Source organism: Buteo buteo, chromosome 1 (genome assembly GCF_964188355.1).
Source record: "Buteo buteo chromosome 1, bButBut1.hap1.1, whole genome shotgun sequence".
NCBI lineage: Eukaryota > Metazoa > Chordata > Aves > Accipitriformes > Accipitridae > Buteo > Buteo buteo.
Genome location: NC_134171.1, coordinates 73,069,495 through 73,093,309, shown reverse-complemented (window position 1 = coordinate 73,093,309; position 23,815 = coordinate 73,069,495). Strand labels below are relative to the sequence as shown.

The 23,815-nt window shown below is 42.3% G+C and overlaps 1 protein-coding gene across 2 annotated transcripts; it reads right to left on the bottom strand.

The window, feature by feature from the left end:
• Positions 1-841: 841 nt before the first annotated feature.
• Positions 842-11,730, bottom strand: PCDH18 (protocadherin 18). Of its 2 annotated transcripts, none has more exons than XM_075036397.1 (4): positions 7,449-11,730; positions 6,410-6,498; positions 6,111-6,274; positions 842-1,794 (listed from the first exon to the last, which is right to left on the bottom strand). In XM_075036397.1, the coding sequence occupies exons 1-4, from the start codon at positions 9,954-9,956 to the stop codon at positions 1,106-1,108; spliced, it is 3,450 nt and encodes a 1,149-aa protein (XP_074892498.1). In that variant the 5' UTR covers positions 9,957-11,730; the 3' UTR covers positions 842-1,105. The 2 variants fall into 2 exon arrangements, with proteins under 2 accessions (XP_074892498.1, XP_074892506.1); XM_075036405.1 differs by having other exon boundaries at positions 6,410-6,495; positions 7,449-11,729.
• Positions 11,731-23,815: the final 12,085 nt, after the last annotated feature.

Here is a 23,815-nt window from a genome sequence, read left to right as displayed (position 1 = left end):
ATGGCACCATGGCATACATTACTGTTTTTCTGGAGCTAGCTTCAGTACAGGGAGAAACCCCACTACGGAAGGATGGAATTCAGCAAGAACCAATGTACCTGCAGGATAGCTCTTTTCTAGGAAGTTTAAGTATTTCTGTACTATTTTGCAAATTCAAGATAGGCACGCTTACAGCAGAGGCAAAATATAGCTATCATCAGCTGTTTTCCTGGGAGACACAACATTCCTTTTATTTTGATGTCATTCACAAGGGTAAAGCAGTCAATTGCAATTTTTTATTTACATAAATTGAGAATTCAGCTTGAGGTCAGGAAAGCTGATTTTATTGCTGTCTTTCAAGTATACACCGCTCACTTCAACTGGCTTTGCAGCGTAACAACAGCAGAACAAATTTACCTTTTTTTGCAGATATAACATTAGAAGTCCCATCACTGAATTCCATGATTTGTTCACTTGGGAAAACACTTACTTGTAAAAGAGAGGAAGACCCCAGCCTGCAATAATCCCTTAGGTAGATGGGAAAATGACTCTGTAGACCAAAAGCATCAAAATAAAAAGGACATTTTGGGTTTCATGGGAGTTGACAACTCTTTATTATAAGAATGAAGCATTGCAACAAGGTGTTGGATCATTTATTGAAATCAACGTTTGCATAACTTTTCAGTGGTTTGAATTCGTATTTCTAACATTTGAGACTTAAAAGAAATAATAAGGGAAAGCAATATCCCTCCCTTTTTTTTTTTTTTTTTTTCCTCCAAACATGCCTGTGTGGCAAGAATGCTGGAAGTTTGACAAGGGTGGTACCATCTATATACATTTAGGAAAACATGCTTGCTGTGGGTGTACAAAAATAAAATTTATTTGTTAAATTACACATAAATATAAGGTACAAATGTATTTTTAAAATACAGATAAAGATAATCACACTTGCATTGTGTACATATGAAAATACAGTATTTTAATATTCAACATACACAGACACATTTATGATAAATGCAACTAGTTGGCAATGCCAGTTCTTCTCAGTCTGTTTTTTGTTCATTTTTTTTTTTTTTTCTCCCTTCAAGTTTTCCATAAATATGGAAAAAATAGGCTTTTGAAACAATTAGTTCTGCCGGACATCTTGCAGCAGCTTGTTAATTTCTGCCACCAGCTCACTGGCATCCATGAGTTCATGTTTACCATCACTGAGGTGGTTGAGCACGTTGTCAAAATCATCTTCTTCGTAATTCTCTGGGATCTCCTCCATGGCTGGCAGCCATTTAGAGGAAGGCTGCGCGCTCGAGTGAGTCCCCAGAGCGGGCCCGTTGTTGGCAGGATTTTGGAAATGCGTGCTGGCTGCCCAGGCTGCCACCCCCTGTGGATAATTTACAGTCTTGGCTGGCAAATGTCCCTTCCTGCGCTCCAACGAGTTGGAGCGATCCATCTCATTGCACTCCGTGTAGGCATCCAGCGAGGGAGGCAGCAAGCGCTGGAAGACGCTGCTCATTTCAGAGAGGAGAGAGGAGGTACAGGTGTCCCCTGACTCCTCCTCGCTCTGGCAGTCTTTACCAAACGTCGAGAAGCTCTTCTTCTTCTCGCTGGCGTCAGCAGCCTGTGGATCTTCTTCGAGGCCCTGCTGCGGCGGCGGCGGCAGCTGCTGCTGCAGCTGCAGCTGCTGCTGGGGCGACTGGAATTCCTCCCCAGGGATGAACATGTTGCTTCTGTAATCGGAGGAGGGAGAGGGCAACGGTGGCATCCAGCACTGGTCGGAGTGCCCCAGAACCCTGCACTCCTCCGTGCACAGCCGCATCGCTGCAAGAGAGAGAAGAGGAGAGTGAGCGTCCCCCTCCTGTTGCAGATAGCACTTACATTGGCAGGGACTAACACAAGGACTGAACTTCTGCAAAGACGTTCAAATCTGGTGTTGGGGTTCACTTTCTGTGCGCAGAAAGGTAGCAAATACAAATGGTCTGGATCTAAATGGACTTCCACTTCCAAACGGTCTGGATCTAAACGTACTTCCATTTCCAAATGGTCTCAGAAAATGAGAACAATAAATGCAGAACATGTAAGACAGTAATGTGATCTCTTAACTAGGGCCGAAGATAAACACCTAAATCCAGGTGGAAAACAAGGACTTGTGACTTAAAGCCATTCGTTCCCTTTGTACAGTGCTGTTTCAGTAAAAAAACCCAAAAACTTAAATAAAATGAAGGTGTTTCAACCTCCAAGCATTTACTTAAGGTCTAGTGAAGTCTTCCACGTGCAATTAGAGAAGCATATCAGAGTAATAAAGTGGGAATAAATGGACAGGGGAAATAAAGAAGAAAGAACAATAAAGTGCAGAGGGATCTCCCTCTTCATTAACACACCTCCTTTTGATCTGACAATGAGGTGTATGTTGAATATGAGGTGATCCACTGCCACATTACTTTTTGAACTGAATCAGTTAAATTTTAATCCAGTATCAGAATACCTAGGGCTTAAGTCACACCTCATGTGACGCCGGTGTTTATACTGGCGTTACTCTGAAGTGTATTTGAAGCTCCGTAGCCCAGGTTACTGTACCATGCTGGCTCAGGCGTTGGCACAAGGGGGGCTCTAACCCACAGGGTGGGCACCCAGGCCAGCCAGGAGGGCTGAAGAGCAGAAGACAACAGAGCTGCTCTTTCAGCTGCTTGGTTTTAGTGGTGTCTCTCAGGGAGAAGCAATGTGATGGGGCAAACGACTGCATCCCTGGGAACTATGCTGGTCTGAACTGGTTCACAGAGGGGCACTGCAAGAGTCCTCTGCAAACACCTCTCCCACTGCAGAGGCCTGGGAAAGGTCCCTGGAAGCGGGGACAGGCAAAGTCCTATTTGAGGGACCTGCAAAGAGGGATGTGCCAGGAGAGAGGCCAAATTTTCCTCTCCAAAGGGAACCCACGCTGTAGGACACGAAGCCTCGGCTCGGCCTGGGTGCTGCCTGGGTGCTTGGTAGACCTGCTGGAAAAGACCTAAGTGCTGCAGGGGCCACTACCTTGAATTTGAGTCACATAGTGCAAAAGAAAGTTTTCAGAAATGCCAGACTCTTTGCATTCTGCACATTTTGACTGTAAGAAGCTTTTGCCCTAATTCTCTGTCAATTAATGGTTAGATTAGCCCACACAGAAGGGAGTTTCTTTCTCTTTTTATGTATTGGATACACCAGAAATGCTTGCAGTCATGCCCTGTAAGATTTCCTCACTTTCTCATCACATTTCCCATCTGGCTCTGGATCCACTCAGTTTATCAAAAAATCTTTTTTGCAGTGGTGTACGCAGAACTGAACAGAGTATTTGAGCTTAGGACATACCAGTGATTGATAAAGTCCTACTTTCACACTGTCAGCGTTATTTATCTCTGCGCTTTACACAGCCTATCATATTGTTTGCTTTCCTAATGCCCTTTCCATTCCTTTGAGTATAAACTTTCTCTGTGTCTTACATGTGAGAGTATGAATTTCTTCAAGAATACAGGTTCAGGCTGCAGGCTGGATATTGCACAAGCTATTGCAAATGGCCTGCTGATCTAGTGAGCTTCAAACAAAGCAGCCTAGAAAATATCAGTGGCTGAAGTTTTGATGCAAGTGACTGAAATACCTTCAAGTGCTTTGTTCCCATGTATGAAAAGCACGTGTGCTGTTTTACAGAAAATGCCTAAAAGTTAGAAAGGCGAAAAGATATCTAAGTGACCCGTGGTGCTTGGACCAGCTCTCAACTCATCCCAGAAGGTGAGGATTACTCTTCTAATTAGGAAGACTCCTGTAAATTAATGAGACACTTTCAATGGTCTAGCATTTCATTAGTAGTGAGGGTTATCTTATTGTGAGTTTTGTTACTGATGTTATCAGGGTTGGTTTTGGTATAAAATAATAAATTTTGACATTCCTGAATGTAAGGAAATTGAATGGTGTCACAGTCTGTCCTTAAATCAGTAATAAATAAATAAACAGATGCAGAACAGCTTGCTTTTTTTTTTTTTTTTTTTCCGGGACTTAAAGCTTATTGGTGAAGGTTTAAAAAGAGAGAGAAAGAAACAAGTCTTTCAAGGACAGTTATGGAACTTTCTGATCATGTCATTTTTTGAGTTTCGAGTGACTGGCTCCGCTCCTTTCCAGTTCCACTTTAAAGGGACAAACTGAAAGGACTTTCTCACAGCATTTTGCCTGTGTCCAGACTGGCAATGCAGAAACCTTTCAAAATGGAGAACAGGAAACCTCCAGGAAGTTTTTTTTTCTTTTCCTTTCTATTTGTTTGGATTGCAGATCAATTCAGGTCTCATCTGAACAGGTTCAGCATACTTATCTGGCAGATTAAGACCACGCGTAGCGGCAGATGGACGTCTGGGTGAGATTAAATGCCCGTCTTGATAGCCCAACCCAGTTCCGTCTGCACTCAGCAGGAGTTTTCCTTACTTTGAATGCAATTAGCCGGGCACTTTTGGAAAACCTACCCTTTGGCTTCCTGTTTAGAGACCAAATTGCAAGAGCTGAAAAGGAGTCATCCGCATTTCAGCTAGCCAAGAGGGCAACCGCTCCCGCCTGCTGGCAGCCCCCAGCTGCCCACCGGGAAGGAGACAGCTCTTCCTTGGCAGAAGCGGGGCCGCATGCCAGTGCAAACACCATCGCACTTGGAAGTTCCCCTGGCAACTGAGAGCTCCAGCAGATCCCTCCCTGCCTCCTCGCGAACCGTACGAGAGAATGAGACAGGCCTCGTGCTAGCTGGCAGAGGAGTAAGTAGTAGGAGCTGAGGGCGATGAGGATAAAAAATATATTAGGACTCCGGATTTCGGTTAAGGATTCTGAAAAAAACAATAGCTTTTCAAGGTCCCTGGTTTTGAAACGTTGGGTACATAAGACTGAGTTGAGGAGGTAGGTGAGTGCCTGGGGAGGTGATACAAGACCCAGTCTGGAGCAAAACATAGAAAGAAATTTTTAAAGTAAGTTAAAATGTAGAAGAACAAATTAAACTTTGGGGCTTTACTCTGGCCTAGCCTAACAGCATATTTGTCAGGGTAAAACACCCCAAGGTCAGGTACAATTCCCCTCACTGCTGTTATCCCTGGCAGCAGGAGGAAGGAGCTGCAGCGCTGCAGCTTCTCTCCAGCCCTGGGCAATATGTGGGGGTCACTTTAGGAGGGAATATGTGCTGCACCACCCCACAAAGCAACGTGCCCCCGTGTATAAAGTTACTTTACTAAACTTCTTAAGTTTACACTCTTGGTTCAGTGAACCCTACTGAAATTATCCGGCCCTGTCGGTTATAGAGAGGAAACTACATACGATCTGAAATAAGTACGAGATCTAGGTTACAACCAGTGGCTGTATAATTATTAAAGTAATTACAAAATTCTCATATCTCTACTTAGCCTGATTTCCCATGGCCTCTTTTATTCAACTTGTAACTGGGCATAAATTTAAAAGCGGTACTTCATACCCGTGAATATGTACGTGTGCGTTTATCTTACTTTCACTCACCCTTTTCTAGCTTTTTTCTTTTCTGCCCTCTGCCCCGGAATTGTACCTCTTAAGCTTTTTCTTCTAGAAATTAGGGTTGCAAGATTTAAAGGCTGGGACATATTTAGATCCTTCCCTTGCCACTCAAGTTCATTTTTCAGGGGGAAAAAAATACACTTTTCTTTCTTCGCCATCCATATTTCTAAACCACTTTCAGAACCCATTTCTGAATGGTAGAAGTTTGTATCGTATGAATCAAACCCACTGTGGAAAATGTATCTCCCAAATTATAGTGCAGTGTATTTTTAACAAACCACAACCGCCTGGCTTTGCAAAAACATCCACCCAGTCATTAAAAGTCTAAGGACAGGCAGCAGATCGTGCTTTTGGGGGGAATTTGGAGCCAGCTGAAGATGATGTGAATAATAGAAAAAAGTAGGCATTGCTCTGGGCACATTTTCAGTTGTGTCTGAGGCTTCATTTTACTAGATATGTGAAGGCTTCAGCTCAATATTTATCATGAGGCAGAGTAAAAAGGAAGGAAATATAGGGCTTGAAAGCTAAAGAATTTTTGCTTTCTCAGTAGTAGCTTTATCAAAGTGACAGCCAGGCAGCACTGTAAATAAACTGTTCAGCTTCCATTGTGCTCTTACCTGCAGGAATCCTCCCATCTGTAAGGAAAAGGTCACTGAATCCTTCCCCGAGAAGTCTGTCAATTGGAGACTCTCTCCCCAAATCATAATCACTGTCTCCAGCTTCACTATCACCCCGGCCACTGTCTTTCAAGCTGAATTTATCCATATCTTGTAGGGCATATCTGTGAAGAGAATTGTGGTGACGGTGGAATTAAATTATCTCACGTAAGTTATATTCCACTTTTTGGTTAAACATCCATGTCTATATTTTCTGATACACATACAGGCGTAAGTAGCAGAACAGTCCAGATCCTTACCTGTAGCTTCTGGAATACTTGTTTCCTCGAAAACTTGGCCTTGGTTGATACTGGCCCTGGTGAAGCATCGAGAGAAGCTGAGAAACCTGCTAAAGAAAAGGTGAAAAGACTGATTCCTTGAAATGAAATCTCAAATACCTAGTTGTAAACCCACAAACTCACTTCTCAGGTTTGTTTGTTGGGTGTTTGTTTTTTTTTTCCTTTAAAGTTTAATTAAATCAAATTCCTGCACATATATAATGCAGTACAACGGACTATTTTGTAGTATAGTGTCTGCCACAGGAAACACCTGAGGACCATGTACCATGAGGAAATGCACTGCTGTTCATTAGCCTCTGAGCTCATAATAATTAATTCATTAACAAGTAAAATAAGTAATTAAACAGAGGTGGAGTTTTGTTTTAATAGATTAGAAACAACCCTTTACCATTTCAGGATTTTAATTCAAAATAAAATGTCAGTGCTCTGCGTGTAAAGAGTTTCTTCCAGGACACAGCTCTCATTTAAGCCATTACATGGCATTTGCAGTAAAAACTGGGATGGGTAGTCTCCAAGTTTGAGATACTACGATCATATATTACAACAGCTGCACTTAAACTGTGTCAGTGTTTAACCTTTTAGTTCTCCATCCCCAGTAGTGAAAGAATTTCCTGTATGGTTTCTCTGCACAAATACTCGGGCACTCTTTCTTAAACTGGGCTATACAGAGGGAAAGGGGAGGCAGGGAAGAAAGAAGGAAAGAGGAGTAAACCAGAGCAGAGTACTGTCTATGTTACACTCCATTGTTTTGACCTTACACGGAAGAACCAAGAAGTAATTCTATCAATAATAGATTTAATCCTGTTCCCCACGGTAATGGATTCCATTGATATTGGAGTAAAACTGCAAAGCTGTGACATCTAAAGGGAAATCCATAACACATTCTCATTGGGCATAGACCTAATTGCCCATTGCTCTCGCAGGGTGCGTGCAGAGTACCTCCATGCTCCCGAGTGAACGCGTGAGCAAAGGGATGTGCAAAACGAGGTATGGACCTTACCTCAACAGCCGGAGTAGCATGGGTGAGTTCCAGAGAGAAATTTTCGGGCACGTGGTTAGAGGAGATTGTCACCAGGCTGTTCAGCGATTGGTGGCTGTGGTGGCTCTGCCGGCTGCTCATTTGTCCCCTTTCCAGGGTCGGAGACGATGACGGAGAAGCTCTATGGTGAGATCTGATGGGTAAAGTGCCGTTCACCGTTGGCACTAATGTAATGTCCCCTTTGTGGATCTGTCTGGAGGGTCTTTTTGGGTGGTGCTGGTAGGTCGATTCTGCCACGCGACAGTTGTAGGACCTGGTGTCCTTTTTCTCTCGATTGCATCTTGTAGCAAAGATAACCATAATGACCAACAACACGGCACATATTGATCCTAAGGATATAATCGTTATCATGGAGACGTCTAGGGAGGGTTGGCTTACCAAAGTTGCTTCCGTGCTTGAAAACGAATAAACGTACTCAAAAACGGTACATTTCAGAAGTGCTTTAGTACTAAGCTGAGGACTGCCTTTATCCTGGACTATCACAAAAAACTCCCATTGTTTTGCCGGAACTGATTCGACACTCACATTGATAGAGATGTCACAAGTTTTGGGATCCATCACAAAGATGCTGTTTTCCTTGTCAGCTGCTGCTATGGAGCAGCTGAGTTCAGAGTTCATACCAGAGTCTCTATCGGTAGCCCTTATCCTGGTGACAAGAAAGCCAATTCCAGCATCTTTAGGGATTGAGATTTCTGCTGTGCTGTTGCGGAGCGCTGGCCCCACGATGACAGGAGGGTTGTCATTTTCGTCAATGATGGTTAGTACCACCGTGGTATTGCTAACGAGCTGCTGACTCCCCCCATCCCGAGCTTGAACCATAAAGGCGATTTGATTTACTTCTTCATGATCAAAGGTTCGCAGGGCATAGATCGCCCCGTTGGAGGGGTCGATGGTCACATAGGTGGTTATGGAACTTCCCAAAACAGAGCTCTCCAAAATAGTGTAGGTCACCTGCCCGTTGTCGCCTAGATCTGGGTCTGTGGCTGTGACTGACGTGATGTACGCTCCCGGAGAGTTATTTTCCAAGATAACAACTTCATATCTGTTTGTCTGGAAGCGGGGTGGGTTGTCATTTTCATCACTGATTTGGACAGTAAAGTGTTTCACTGTGGAGAGGCTTGGCGTTCCCTTGTCCTCCGCTATTACAGTCAAGCTGTATTCAGATCGCTTTTCCCTATCTAGAGTGGCATTAGTCAAGATTAAATAGTTATTTTCGTAAGTCTTTTGAAGTTTAAAGTGGCCATGTCCGTGGAGCTTGCAAACTATCTCTCCATTCAGGCCAGAGTCCTTGTCTTGCACTCTGACCAGGGCAACAAAAGTGTCCAGGGGTGACCCTTCAGAAATGTAAGCTATCTCTTCTTTCTCGGGGGACATCAGGTTTAAGTTAATTTCGGGTCTGTTGTCATTCACATCCACAACTTTAATTATAATTTTGCAGTGCGCCGGAATCGAATTTGGCCCCAAATCCTGAGCCTGAGCATCAATTTCATAGGACTTGGTTACTTCGTAGTCCACTTGCTTCAGGAGGGTCAGATGTCCTTTCTCTGAATCTATCTTAAAAGTCTCTATAATTTTGGCAGACACATGACTACTAAAAGAGTACACGACTTTACCGTTAGCGCCCTCATCTGGATCAGTAGCATTGAGGTCTATGAGCAAAGTCCCAATCGGTGAATTTTCTAGGAGTTGGATTATATACGACTGCTGCTCGAAAACGGGGCTGTTGTCATTGGAATCCGAAATGCTTATTTTCAGGAGGGACGATCCGGACCTCTGAGGCACCCCTTTATCTGAAGCGGTGAGTTGGAGTTCGTAACTTGACTTCAACTCCCGGTCCAGCTCCCTGACCACGATCAGCTCTGCATACTTAGCACCATCAGTCCTGGTTCTCACCTCAATACTGAAAAAATCATTTGCAGAAAGGGAGTAAGTGTGAAGGGAGTTGTCCCCTACATCTGGGTCAAAAGCGCTGTCCAAAGGGATCCGGGTTCCTACAGCTGCGCTCTCAGATATTTCGATAGGGATAAGAGCTCTGGAGAACTGGGGAGAGTTGTCATTAATGTCCAGCACTTCAACTTCAACATGGAAAAGCTGCAGATGCTCCGTGGGCAGAGTGATCACATCAAACTCTATAGAGCAGTTTAAGTTTTTCTGGCAGAGTTGTTCCCGGTCAATTTTAGCTCCTATGCTGATTTCTCCGTTATCCTCCCGGACTACGAGCAAGGGAGAATTCCCCCTCTGCATGGCTCGAAAACGAACCAAGGAAGGGTTAGGCATTTTTAATAAAACATCAGCTACGTCCTCCGACAGTCTTGCAATTACCGATCCAACTCTCTGCTCCTCATAAATCCTGTATTTCAAATTCTTGCCCAGCACAGCCTTATTGAGAGATATTATCATCAGTGCAAAAATGAATATAAAGTGCATTTTACTGCCGACTCGGTGCATCGGTAAGTTTTTGCAATTCATTTCTCCCAGCGAGTTAAAAAGCAATTATTTCGACTTCCTCCAGTCCCTTAAACCCAGCGCGCATCTGGTCCTCCAAAACTTCCAAACGCCTTTTTTTTTTTTTTTTTTTTTTCCCCCTAGCCAGCCAAGTATTAATATCTTACCGGCTCAGAAAAAGTTTGCTCTGCTTTTTTTTTGGATACACACCGTGCCAGGACATCCAGCTACAATCCGTACGCAATCCACGCTTTCTCATTTGACTCCCCGCTCCTCTTCCAGGACGAAACGGGGCAGGGCAGGGTGCTGCTGCTCCTCTCCGGCCGCCGGCATCCAAGGGTCCGCCGGGAAAAGCCAGCGGGATCCGCAGCCTCTCCTCCGGCGGAGCTCCTCTCTCCTTCCCTCTCCCCCGCTCGCCGCCAGACTAAACACCCTCGCTCGCCGGCTCCAGCCTAAAATCCTCCGCAACTTCACTCCAACTCCCCAGACAAAGCTTTTTTTTTTTTTTTCCGGCTTTTTTTTTTTTTTCGCTTTTTTTTTTTTTTTTTTTTTGCTTCCCCGGCATGTGCTGAGTCCCTGCCAGCCAATCAGCCCCGCCGACCCACCGGGGACAAGCGCGGCCGCCCCGCAGCCCCTCCACGCCGGGGAGGGGGAGTGGGAAGGGGCGGGCGGGGGGGGGGGGGGGGGGCGGCTCCGCCGGCAGCCCGTGTGCCGCCGCGAAATGGCGGGGGGGGGGGGGATTGAGGGTAAGGGGGGGGAGGGCACACAAACCACTAAAGGGCAACTTTAAATCAACTTCTCCCCCCCCCCCCGCAGCATTTTGAGGGCACTTTGGAGCGGTTTTGGTTTTTTTCTTTGTTTTTTTTTTTTTTTGTGTGTGTGTGTGTGATTTTTAATTCCTCCCCTTCCTGCCACGGAAAAGCGCGATCGCGCATTTACATACTTTTAGGTCCCCCTTGTTTAACTCGCTGGGCTCTTTTCGGTGCGTTGGCTTAGTAAAGGAGCCGGGGGTGAGGGTGCTCTCGAACCGCGCCTCAAGAGCGGCTTCTCGCTGCTTATTTACCTTGGTAGTACCTGCTCTTCCCCCAACGTCTGTGCTCCTGCGTGGAGCACGGAGAGCTTCCCTTCGCTCCTCGAAATCTCTCCCTCCTCCTTTTCCCAGTCAGTCACATCGCGCACACTGGGGTCCTTCCCCTGGCTCCCTCTTTGCGGCATTTCTGTCGCCCCAGCGGCATTTGCCTCAGCTCGGTTCTTGCGTGCGTGCATGTGTGCGATCGTCTCTCTGCGTGTTTCTCTGCTTTTTTTTTTGACTTGCCGTTCCGGTGGCTCTTCAGAAGAGCTTTTTTTCCATCCTAGTTGAAAAAGCGCTTCATGCTTCACCGTGACAATTTGCGCTAAGTACACCTTCTACGCGCCAAGTGTTTTAAAGCAAAGAGAAGCCACGAGCTAGATGAAGTGTTCGGAAAGTGTCGAATTCCTTCCCTCTCTGCTATTGCCGAAAACTCTTTTCACGTTTTACGCTGCGACACGTTTGCACAGAAGAAAATAATCTCATGACTGACTCGAGCGTGTATTTTGTGTGCACCAGAAATGCCTTAGATCGTTATGTGAGCTTCAGGCTGCACCCAGGTCACAGAAGCGGATGTGTTCTCATTTCAAATGTATCTATTTATGATGGGATTTCTGTTTCCCCCTTTTTGCATTTGCTTTTTAAGTTTCTCCTTTTAGCCACAGTCTCGCCATGCTGTTCATTGGTTTTCTGCTGACTTTGTCCATTGGTTTATTGGTGTTGCCCATAATCGAACCATCATTTTATTGCTCTTTTCTCTCTCTTCTATTCCCCCCCCCCAATGTCCAAAAATGTTAAAAGTACATCTCTGATTTTTCCAATTTACTTACTCTCAGCAGAGCTCGGCCAAAGTCACTAAGAAGGTTCTTGCTGAAAAAGAAAGCAGAGGAGGCTCAGCGTGAACTCCCCTTCTTTTTAAGCATTCAAAAGCATTTTATAAGCCATTGTCTCTTTTTTTTTCACAAACCAGCGCCGTGTGGCAAATTGTGCAGAATAGAAATGCCCATAATGAATGTATTTAGTACTGGGTCACGCTGATGAACATTCTGCCCCCATGAATAATACTGTTTTACAAGTTTGCAGCCCTTTCAAATTGCTGATCCCCAAACCCTATAGGCAAACTAGAAAAGCTAACACAAGCAACTGGGACTTTAGAAACCCATAGCCATCTGGCCTAAATCTCTAACAATCCAAGCCAATAATTATATCAATTCAGGCTTTAGTGAACCCCTTTGCAAACACCAAAAGAGCAAAGAAAGGAATTAGTGGCCATTCTAAGTTCTGGTGGAGAGAATTCAAAGATAATCTAATTCCATTAGTTCATGGACAGCTTTTTTTGCAGCTCTGATAAATCTTCCTAAAACATTTTTCCAAAACACCAGTGTAAACTCTTTTCTGACGATAATTGGGGAAATAGGTTCAATTAAATGCTGTTCTTAGTGTCAATAAAAAGTATTTTGTTGATAAAAGAAGTCACTGCCCCTTTACATGATGAGTACAGGAGATGAATAATTCATAGTAAAAATGATTTCACTGCTTAAGAACTAAAATGTTATATACACTCTTAAATGATAACGTGCTCTTCCAAGTAACTGTTTAGTACATTTAGATATACAGAATTTGCTTTATGCAATTTTTATCACTTTCCAAACAGTAATTCCACTTCATCACATCAGTCTTTCTCAGAGACATACTCTGTACATTAATAGATAGCAGGACACCTCCAGACAGGAATTACAGCACCTCGTTTCTTTTTTCCCTTTTTCAATTTATATTTTATTTTGCAACATCAGGTTATATGTAACATTGTCACTTAAGTCCACGCTGTCTTGCAACTAACCATTTACACTTATAAGGACAATAAAATGTCATTGGCACAATAGTCCTTATCTGAATTCTGAACTAAAGTAATGAAAAAGCCTTGATTTTCTTTTTTTTTCACCTGACGGTCATTTGAACGTACAAGTGAGAAGGAACACATCTAGGGGGTGTTTGTTTAGATGCGGCAATATTTAAGTGCATAGCATTTCTAGACATGATACTTCTGCAGGACGCTTCTGAGCAATCGCAGCACTCCCAAGGCTGATTCCTCCCATATCCAGTGAAAGAGTTCTGTCTGAAAGTCTCTTAAACTCCAGTCCACCTTTGACATGGCAGACTTCCCTTACAAAGAAAAGGGAGAGTCCCACGTGCAGCCAGCAGACACTTCTTAGGGAGCGTGGTATTGTGAATGCTGTTAGGCACGTGAGTGGAGTGCTGCTGGCCTCCTGGAGACTAATCTCAGTTATTCCCACCTAATACGGCGCTATTCACCGCAACTTTCTTCTCAAAAGTTGCATTCGAATCCTCCAGCTGATGTACCTGAGGAAGAAAAACAAACGCACTCCAAATAGCGCTTCCATTTGCCCACAGTACTACTTCAGAAACCACAGCTGCACAGCAGATTAATTAATTTTTCACTTAGCTGAAAGTAGGTTTATTTCTGTGGCTGATATACTTTAAAGTCTGTCTTGTTTCTCCGAGGAGTTTTATTGAGCTCTCAAGCATATTTTTTCTTCTAAAACTTACTGATCCCCTAGGTGCATGGTATATATGCAAAACATAGGTGACAGAGAATTTTACTTTGAAGAACTATTTTGAGAAATAGTCCCTCAGCGGGGACAGGGGAGAAAGAAAATAATTTTCTTAACAATGATAGAAGCACAGTGAAATTAGCACAGTGTCATTTGGTTCATTCCCCTCCTCGCGCGCATACACACACACAAAAAAAGACGTTTTATTCACTTTCAGTATGATTTATTGCCTTATGTTGCATCATGTTACAAAATGTCATATGCACTATGCTCCAGCGCACAAGACATAGCAAGATAAAATTTGATTTGACACCTGCGTAATGAATGTGAAAGACAAGTCTTCCTAAGTCAGAAGTGTATTTTAAAAGAACATTTCTATCACAATGAATGACAAAATTGGGGGGGGCTTCCTCTCTCCCTCCTCTTCCCTTTCTTCCTCCCTCTCTCTGTCTCTCCCTCTCCCTCCATCCCTCTTCAACAAGCTTGTTTCCCAAAGTAACACTAATGACAAAGCTTTCCCTGGTCTTTCTACTTTCCATTTCCATCTGTTGTAGCATGAGTGCAAACCAAGTGAAGAGTATCCTTGTAGGCAAGCGTAGCCATTTTATACTCGCTCTTGGACCCGCAAATAAGCCGCTCGAAGGTCAGTATGATGCTGTTCAGTGGAGTGGGTGGAAAGAGGCTGACATTTCAGTCTGATTTTTTTGCACAGACAACCGTATTATAGAACTCATCACAAATTAATGCCATATTTGCCCTATCTACTATCCCATCATTCATGCTTACACCCGATAACCTTTTTCAGAACTGAGTTGCATCAGTGGCTGGATTACTTTGAGAGCTATTACAGGCAGAATGAGCCATTGGATTATCAAATATGACCTCTGCATCACAGTCGTCTTAATTAAGCCGAAATGCCTTAGGTAGGGCATATATTTTAATCTATGGAATGCTGAAGAGTGTACCTCAATCAGGCATCAGTTACCTAGTTCACCTGAAAAGGCAGAGAGTTGATGATCTAAAATGAGGTCAGGAATCCTGGCAGTCAAATCAGAAAAGCAAAAAATCCGCTTGATGCTATCAGTCCTGACCTCCACAAAATCCATTCCTTAACTATATACATATATACCTATACCTTAAAGTAATCCTGCTGAAGATACCCTGCCTAACAGTTTCTGTTCCCAGTCAGAGCACTGCCTCTTCTATGCAGTGTCCAGCATGATCGGTCCCAAAGGCCACTCTCTGTCACCTGGGAGACACCTGGGAAACATTCGGTAAAGGTAATAGCTGTATCAGGAAAAGGTATCTTCCTGCCCCAACAAATGGCCAGTCAAAGCACTGGAACAACAGGCCAGGTACCCAGAAGCAGGAATAAACAGAAAAAATTAGTTCAGGGCCCTGATGTAGAATGTTCACTTTTTCAACTTACTTAAAAAAAATCTGATCATTCATTAAAATACATCAAACCACAAAATTCTATACACCTGCTCATGGGTGTGAAATTTTTTTTTTTGATAAGTGAGTTCAAAATTAGATTTTACATTATCATCAATCATCATGGCAAAGGGCAGGGGATCAGATTTTCTGCTACATGAGTAAATTTCCGTGGCAGTTTTGCAATGCGGCATTGTGTATATAAATAGTGAGTTAAACCCGTACAGGTTCCATGAATGCTAAGTACTGGACCTAGATATTCAGTCTCTTTCTGAACAAATACAACATTTATCTCTCTAAGTTTTACCAAGTGCAAAAGAGAAAAATGCTTGAGACTTACGGTTTACAAAATCCCTATTAAAAACAAATGCCTGTAATATATCACTGGATGCTTTGGAGTTATTTTGAGGATTAGTTAATATGGCACGGTATCTAATGGAAATTCCATTGTCTGATCACTCTAATGCATTTGTCATTTTGTTTAGTTATTTCCTGGTAAAGCATGAAGTAGAATATCTCTACTGGATAGCTGTTTGAGTATTGCATATGCTGAGGACAAGCAAGGAAGAAAGATGCTCTGTCACCTCCTGTCCCCTAATAAGGCAGCCACCGTGGGGCTGCAGTGGTCACCAGTGCAGTCAGAGACCCCAGACCTCTTTTTCCCCATCAGGAAAGCACTAGCAACATCTGCGCTCTTTGCCTGAGGTACGCTTACAGCTTTTCAGCCTTACACGCTGGTGCACTTGTGTTGGATTTCTCACATCTGGGTTTTATACCAGATGTGAACAAATCAATATACAGCATGCACTGGAATTTGAAATACTCTACGTGAGTAAATTTGAAAAGCTTTCTGTGTCTCATGCTAACTGCAATTCTGCTTTGACAAATATCTTGCTCTTGTACCGTGCAACGCGCTAACTGGCATGGGATGCTATTTTCAAGGCCGCTCTTACTGTATAAACAGAGCAGAAGGAGCAGCTGCATTTGTGATACTTCTTTTCTTCACAGGAGTGGGGTTTCTGTAAAGGAAAGGTTTGAAGTTTGGTGTAGATGTGAATTTAGTCAGGGCTGCAGTACATACTTTGTCAAATTACCAGCTCAACCCAAGCTTTTCATGGAACTATAACTTTCTCCATTGCCTTTGGGAGTTTAAAAAAAGAGCATAATTGCTGTTTCAAGTGTCTTCAGACCAAACAAAGCATGTGTTCAATCTTCCACTGACAGCCTAAGCCAAACGATCCAGATCCACTCACGTGTACCTACTGCTGGCAGCTGTTTCCGACCAACGTGCTCTAAGGACGTCGGGACACTCGTGAAGGGAAAGGGTCCATCATCTTCAGCAGAGCCTGAGCTCGGCTGCATAGTTACAGTGGAGCCGGAGGTGACTCCAGAGTTTTTAAGACACTTTTGTCTTCTTCTGACCTTGGGGCTGATGGGAACCAACCCAATCCACGGAAGGATTTTGAACAGCTTCAGGGTCAGTTTAAATTGTCTTGAAGAGCGTGAGCCTCACGGGAGCGCAAAGCTGGACACAAAGTCTTGCTGCAAGAAAGGACACTTGATCAGATTTCTCCAGAAATAGATGCTCTTGGGCAAACGTTTCCTGGAAGGATCTGAACCTCTCTCTACTTACAGCATTTAGCAAGCTTGCGTTACAAAGGACTGTCATTAAGGGACCCTTAACAGCCTTCCTCTCTTCAAAACCTCAGGCACAATTCACCACCCAGCCTGCTTTGTGAATAAGGTCCAAATATGTTGTTTATTTTATTTTACAGTAAATATTTATACAGCACTCCACATGAGTATCTGCACTTTTTTATTTTTGATTTTTCTGGGGGGAAAAAAAAAAACGAGGGAAGAAAAATGCTCCCTGCTTCAATGTCATGGGAAAACATGTGGAAATGTAAACCTGCTGTAGGAAGCAGGCACAGTGGGAGCTGTAATGGGAAAAAGGCAGGCATGGTTTATCAGCAGAATATGTAACATATACTGCACATCCGGCTTCCCAAGTAAGTTGTTAACAGTGCTCAATACAAATGTTTCTCTTTAAATAATCAGATGTTCCTCTTTTTTTTCAATAGCTGCAGTATGGTAAAACTGGTGCCATAAAGTCATTGCAAGAGACAGCAAACAACTTTGTTATCATAATGGGCTTTTTTTTCCTCCTTCTTTTTTAAACAATGGCTCTAGCAGGTGGCATGTGGCTGAGACCGGGTCTATCACCATCTCCAGGGTGCCAAGACGTCCCTCAAAGTTTCTGTGGGAGGAATTTGTTGGTGGGATTTGGATTGTAAAGGCACGTGAGCATCTGCTGCCTGCTCAGTCTCATTACCATTGACACAATTAGCTCCTGCAGCTCTCGGCCCGGCAGCCAGAGCAGGGACTCAATTTTCTTGCCTCTCTGACAATGCTCATTACCATTCATCTGAACCTACGGGTTCCTCTGCCTCCAAGTCTGGGCCAAGGGACTATGAAAACAGATCACATAGAGAAACACTCAGGGAAGGAAGAGCAAATTGACGTAATAGCTACTAACAGCCTAAAATCAACTGCCTTGCATACAGCACCACCACGAAACTTTCTGTATTCACATACGGAATTCCCCTTCTGCGTCAGTCACCTTATTCCTGAAAACCACGTTCTATAGTTTTATGCTATCTTATGCTTTCTGTAAGTAGCTTATAACGTTTTTCTGTGATTCAGGAGATATTACGCAGCATTACTATTGTCATTCCGTACTCCCAACAACTTGCAAAGTTCTGTGAAACTTTCCTCTTTTTTTGCTTTATGTACAGGAAAAGTCCATTCTTCACCTTTGTGTTAATTTGGAAACCAGACTAAAAAGTGAGATTTTTGCTTCTTGTGGTATCACAGAAAGTAGGAGTTTATTGACATCTTCCTCTGACAGCCACAGCCTAAACAAACTGTTAACACATATCTGCAGATAAAGACTTCACATTCCTCTAAGTGTACTCACCCCACATAAAGCTGCAATTATTTTACATTTCCTTACAATAGATGCTGCATAATTCCTCCTTGCTGGCCTTATGTCCTTTTACTGCTACAAAGAACTCTTAGCCCATAAATGGAAAATTAGAGAAGTCCCACATTTTTCAAATAAATCACTCGGCTAAAAGCAGAGAGGAGGGGAAGGACAAAGAGGGAGAGAATTTAAACCGATCTATCTCCCGAATATACGTCAAGGATCTCTGTCTTTGAACAAAGAAAACAGAAGGGCTTCAAGGCCTGAATCTGCGATAATCTTGCGGTTTTCGAACGTTGCATAGATAGCGAGTTGTGGCCTTACCGAAGGATGTTAGATTAAAGCAGGAATATATTTACTGCAACATGTCTTTCCTGAGACTCAGCCTTTACTAGGTCTTTGTAACTCAGGAGGATGGAAAATTTCACCTAGAGCCGGGGAGAAGGCAGGGGCATGACATTTGCTTTCAGATGTTTTTAAAACTCAAGCAAGTGTTATTGTTTCCATAAATCATTACTATAGGTTTATTTTCCTCAATCCCCTCGCTGTCTTGTTAGACAAAACATAAGCTGGGCACCGTCATCACTCAGGGCTAAAAAGAAAGAAATGGTGGCATTTTAGTGAGCTTCCCCAAACGATGACTGTGACGGTTTTAATCCCAGATTCCAGGCAGCAAGCCTGGAGCGGTGTGGAGAGGAGGGACGCGGGCCATCCCCCGCACCCATGTCCAGAGCCCAGGCTTGTTTGCAGAACTGCCCCAGTTCCCCTGGCTTTGTCATGGAAATGTGAACGCTGAAAGAAGAGTCTATTATGTCAAATTACAAATTATATTATAGGGTTTTAAGTAATTGTTTGCTGACTGTTGTCATGCACATGTGGTTTGTTGGAAGTTGATGTAATCGTTTTGGCAAATTTCCACCAGCAAGAATCAGCTAGGGTGAACTCTTAAATCAGCTGCTGTGGGGGTTCACATCGTGCAATTAATGGGTGAAAGACTAACACAGCCACCCTTCAAAGTTAATTTACGCAGACCCATTTTAGGAGTACTGCATTATGTCTTAACTGTATGAAATGTATTGTGGACATATTAGCATTCACAAAATTCATTAGAAACCCATTAGGTCAAATGGAAGAGTTCTGTTGCTTTCGTATTATAAAATTTAACTTTTTTATGGCCAGCAAAAAGGCGTAAAGTGTATAAGAAATAAAGCAAAAATATCTGCTCTGTTTTTCTGGAGCCATTTGAATAAAGTTTTCATCCATCAGAAAGATTTTTGTTTCAATCAGACATCAATTAAAATAAATATGCAAGATTATTCCAAAATAACGTTAACTTACTGGAATGCATTCTCTCACCAGGCTACATAAATATGGGTACACCCACATTTTTCCCTAATTCTCTGGTCCAAAACATCTATGACAGATCCTGGAACACTTCAGTATGATGTAATGAGGCAGCTGGCATTTCTTTTTCATAAATTCACTAAAACAATAAATAGTAATACTACGGTGACTGGAATTTAAAGCATAAACTAACACACTTAATTGCCAAATATAGCTGTGTAGACTTTTCATTGAAATAAATTCTAGGGGTTATACATATACACACACATATATGTATATTTATGTGTTTACGTATGTATAACATTTTTAGAGAAACAAGAACAACATTGTAATGAATCTCGATAAGCTGCTTTTGCAGTTTTCAAGTATTTATTATTGTTGTTCATGGGGGCCTTTTCTTAGGGCATCCATGCTATTAAGATACGGGTCTTTTGTTTTGTCCTTCCACAGACTTCTATCACAAAATGAAGCTATTAAGCAAATGCAGAATAAATCAAGCACATACGGTACAGCATATGGGTAATTTCCATTAAAGAAGTTCAACATATAGATAAAAGGAGAACTTGATAAAAATAAATGGCAGAGTCTAAGTGGATTTGGTATATTGCTATCGGGATTAAGTGTTACACAAGTTAAGCTCCATGGAAATGTTTAGTATTATTGCTAGGAACTCCTCCTGGCCATCCTGTATTCTTTAAATGCTAATTTTTTATATAGCTTCTATAACATAGTTGAAAGTTTTTTTTTTAGTACCTTGGTAAAGAAATGGTTCAACAGCTAACAATAAAAATCCCTCACAACTTGAAATCTAAAAGCTATAAAATCAAGTGATAAATGCACAAAGCACGTATTAAGAAAACATCAGTGTTTTGACAAGTTTGATGGTTTTTGTTGTTAGCTTTGTTTTATGATCACTTCAGACAAAACACCTGCACTAGTTTTAAACCAGTTAAGTAATATGCTACCTGTCATACGTGCTGTGAAAGCTCACAGTGTGCATTTCCCCAGGTCTGCTGGGGTTTGAAACTAAACCAGGGTGCTTTCTCTTTCAATTGTGGACAGCTTTTTCTTAAATAATTATTATTTTCATTTAGGGATCACATCAGCTGATTTAGAGATGTCAAAGAACCTTTTCCTAAGCCGACTTTAACACCAGCTTATGTTTACAGCTAATGAAGATAAACTCCCATCTCTTTGTTGATCTGAGCCTGAGAAGGATGAAGTCTCTTGACTCAGGTATCTGTGTGAACAGATGAGTTAATGGTTTAATTTCAGCAAAGTGCATATCACTGCATCCAGATCGAGTTTAAAGGAAACTCATAGATCATATGGATGTCCCGCACCTGCAGCGAATAATATTTTAAGAGTTTCATTTTGGAAGTTATGGTTTATCTATCCTCTTAACTAAGTTCTGTTCATATTCCCTTTCTGCCATCCATCCAAGTCAAACAGCATTCAACCACGAAAAGCAGTTGATCCGTTAGTAATTCAGCGTGGTGATGATCCATAACTAGTACTTCAAGCAGACGTTATTCTCATAACTACTCCTCAAGCTTCGTTTCAGTTTATTAGCGTCTGATGGCTCGAGATGGTTCGATTTGCTCGTGCCATTAGGGAGCTCAGTGGCCTGTCTCTGGCTGTGGCGGATGACAAGGGCCATCTCCTTTTTACCCTTCACTTAACTGGAGTGAGGTGAAAACCTAGAGGCTGCCGAAGGAAGTACTGGGTTTCTGGTTTACCTGGATTCTATATAGTAACTGACCCCATCACCTCTGTAAAGTCCGCCTCTCAAAATATCTGCTACTGGGCCAAATTCTGCTGTCACCAGTGAGTGCCCGGGCAGCGCAAGTCCCTCCTTTCAACAGGATTAAAAAAAGGAGATAAACTCTCTTGCAGTATATGACTCCTGACGCGGGCCACATTCACCTCTCACTTGCCATAAGCAAGGGTAACTGAAGGGAACTCCATTTTTTATAAATCCATTTATTTCCTTGAAACACAAAATAGGTGTTTGCACTGTAATAGCAATAACCCACCTAAAGAAAGAAAAATGTCTTTTCACAGAAGTAAAAAAGGGAAAAACCCCTGAACCTATATAAGCCCCATCCATATGGTAATGAGACCAAAATGATCGACCTCTGTTCTCAACCGAGCTGTATCCATAGTCATATAATTCACACATTTATGAAATCAGAAGGACACTTCAGAGATATTTCCCTTTGACAATTACTAGCTCTGATCTCTGTTACCATGTTTAATTTATGGTGCCCCAAAATCACAACAGAAAAATGGTTACTTTTTTTTAACACATCTTCCACAATGGAAGAATTGTGAAAAGAGTTTCATGGAGCTGAGCACCATGGAGATTATCAGGTTTGTCATTGTATGTACACACAAATAGTGAGAGACAGAGAGAGGAGAAGGAGAGAGAGCACTTATCTGACATCTCATCATCAGTACTTTGCAGGGCAACCAGTGTAAAATCTATTGGCAAAATACGATAATTTTATCATTTATGGATTTTATTACATGTGCTTTCTTCGTAACATTGTAAAACTGTGAAAGCCTGGTGAATTTTGAATCAAACACATACATTGCATATTTAAAGTAAGAATCATAACTAGCCCAAGGGGAAAAAAAAAAGTCAGCCTTGAACTAAAGACCTACATATATTTGCATATGAATCCTGTAAAGTCAGCCTGACTTTGCTAAAAGACAAGTGCTATTATGTTGTCTTTGTCCCATCCTTCCTAACAAAAATTCCCCCAAAAGTTACTTTTTCACTGAAAACTGAAAAAAATACTACATTGTAGCAGTTTTCAGTTCTCAGGCTCCCAGCTGGTATGTCTACCTTACTACATGGCCCATACCATTTCTAAAGCTGACTCTGTGTTATGATGCAAAATTGCTCTCACAGTATTTGTACCACTTATTACATTGGTAAGGGACCGACAAACAAATCCAAGCCTGCAAACAGGCAGCCTTACAGTTATCTCTCAGTCCTAAGTGTTTTCCCTGACGGGGCCTTGCTTCTGAACGCTGTATGCTGCACAAGGCAAGTAGAGTGCACATTGACATGATCTGAGATAGCTCCCAAAATTGATGGTTGAGTTGGTTCTGGCAGCAGTTTTTTCTGCTTTATCGAGTTAATACTGAAGTGTCTGATACACTCAGTTATCACCTAACGATCAAAGAAAATTGTCCTTAAGATATCTGTTTCTGTAACTAAACAAATCGTGAAAGAAATAGGATTACCTTCATTTGTTTGGCTTATGGTTTGTACTGGTTAAACAGTCCCTAAGAAGGAATACTTCTTTCCCAACTAACTAGACTTTTTTTCCTATCCCGCATAAATTTCCCCATATCCTTTTAAGTATAAAAAATTAGTAATTAAAGCCACTGACCATTCCCTTAGCCAATCTCTTTTGCTAAATTACTTCAGTGAATCACAGCCTGTTATGTGGCTTATAGGGTTGTTACGGCACACAGATGCTACAAGCAATTACTATGGCAGTAACAGAGAATACCTACATAGCTAGATATGGACATCTACCTTGATATGGAAAATCCATATGAAAAATCTCTATATCAATCTTGTCTTTGAGATTTAAGGAATTTCTTTTTTCCTTTTCCCATCATTATCACTGTATTTAATCTACATGCCTTACTCTATTTTTTTGCTTTATGAGATGAGTTGCTTTTGCTGCTTCTCTGCTGCTCATTGTGATATGTTTCCTGAGACAGCTTTAAAGTAGTTTATATACATGAATACCTACATCTATACACATACACCTTTCTAAAATTAAATAGATTCTTGACTGTTCCACAGAACTACTTCCATTCAAAGTGGGCGCCACACCTGGGGCTTTCTCACTTGTAATTTTGTTAGCGGAAAGGAGAATAGATCCTTTGGTAAAATGGGTAATTTCTGCAGAGGGCTTTATCAAGTCTAAAACTTTGATCTTGGTATCATACTTATGGGAAGTGAAGAGAGAACGGAGCGCTGCAGTGCTGTTTTGTCTACTGTCTTCATAGCTACACAGGGAATTTGCTGTGTTCTGAATTCAGTGTACCTTTTTCAGGGCCAGCTGACAGGCAAATATAATCCTCAGAGTATAAACAACAGGAAAAAAAAAAGACTTGACAAAGGTACGGAGAAAGGATGTAATTTTTCATGGCCCTGCACAGAGGAGCAGGGTGATTCTGCTGATGCAGAGGACCATATGCTGGGAGCCAGGACACGTGGGGCTCATTAATTCCCATCCGAGTTATGAAAGTTTGAAGCAGAAAGAGCAAGATTTGAGCAGTGAAACATTTGGGAAGAGCCCACAAGTCAAGAAAATACTTTATTCCAAAGTTCTTTGCTTTGTCAATTAGTGTTGCAAGAAAAGGAAAAAGGGAAAAGGGGGGAAGGGGAGAAAAAGGGGGAAAGGAGGGAAAAAGATGGGGAAAAGGGGGAAAGGGGGGGAAAAGGGGAGAA

Bases quoted from the DNA above. Each gene is read 5' to 3' on its own strand.
- PCDH18 (XM_075036397.1), bottom strand. From the start codon at position 9,956: ATGAATTGCAAAAACTTACCGATGCACCGAGTCGGCAGTAAAATGCAC. The intron at 6,499-7,448 runs GTAAGGTCCATA...CCTTTTCTTTAG, and splicing joins ATGCTACTCCGGCTGTTGAG to CAGGTTTCTCAGCTTCTCTC. The intron at 1,795-6,110 runs GTAAGAGCACAA...TCTCTCTTGCAG, and splicing joins AGATGGGAGGATTCCTGCAG to CGATGCGGCTGTGCACGGAG.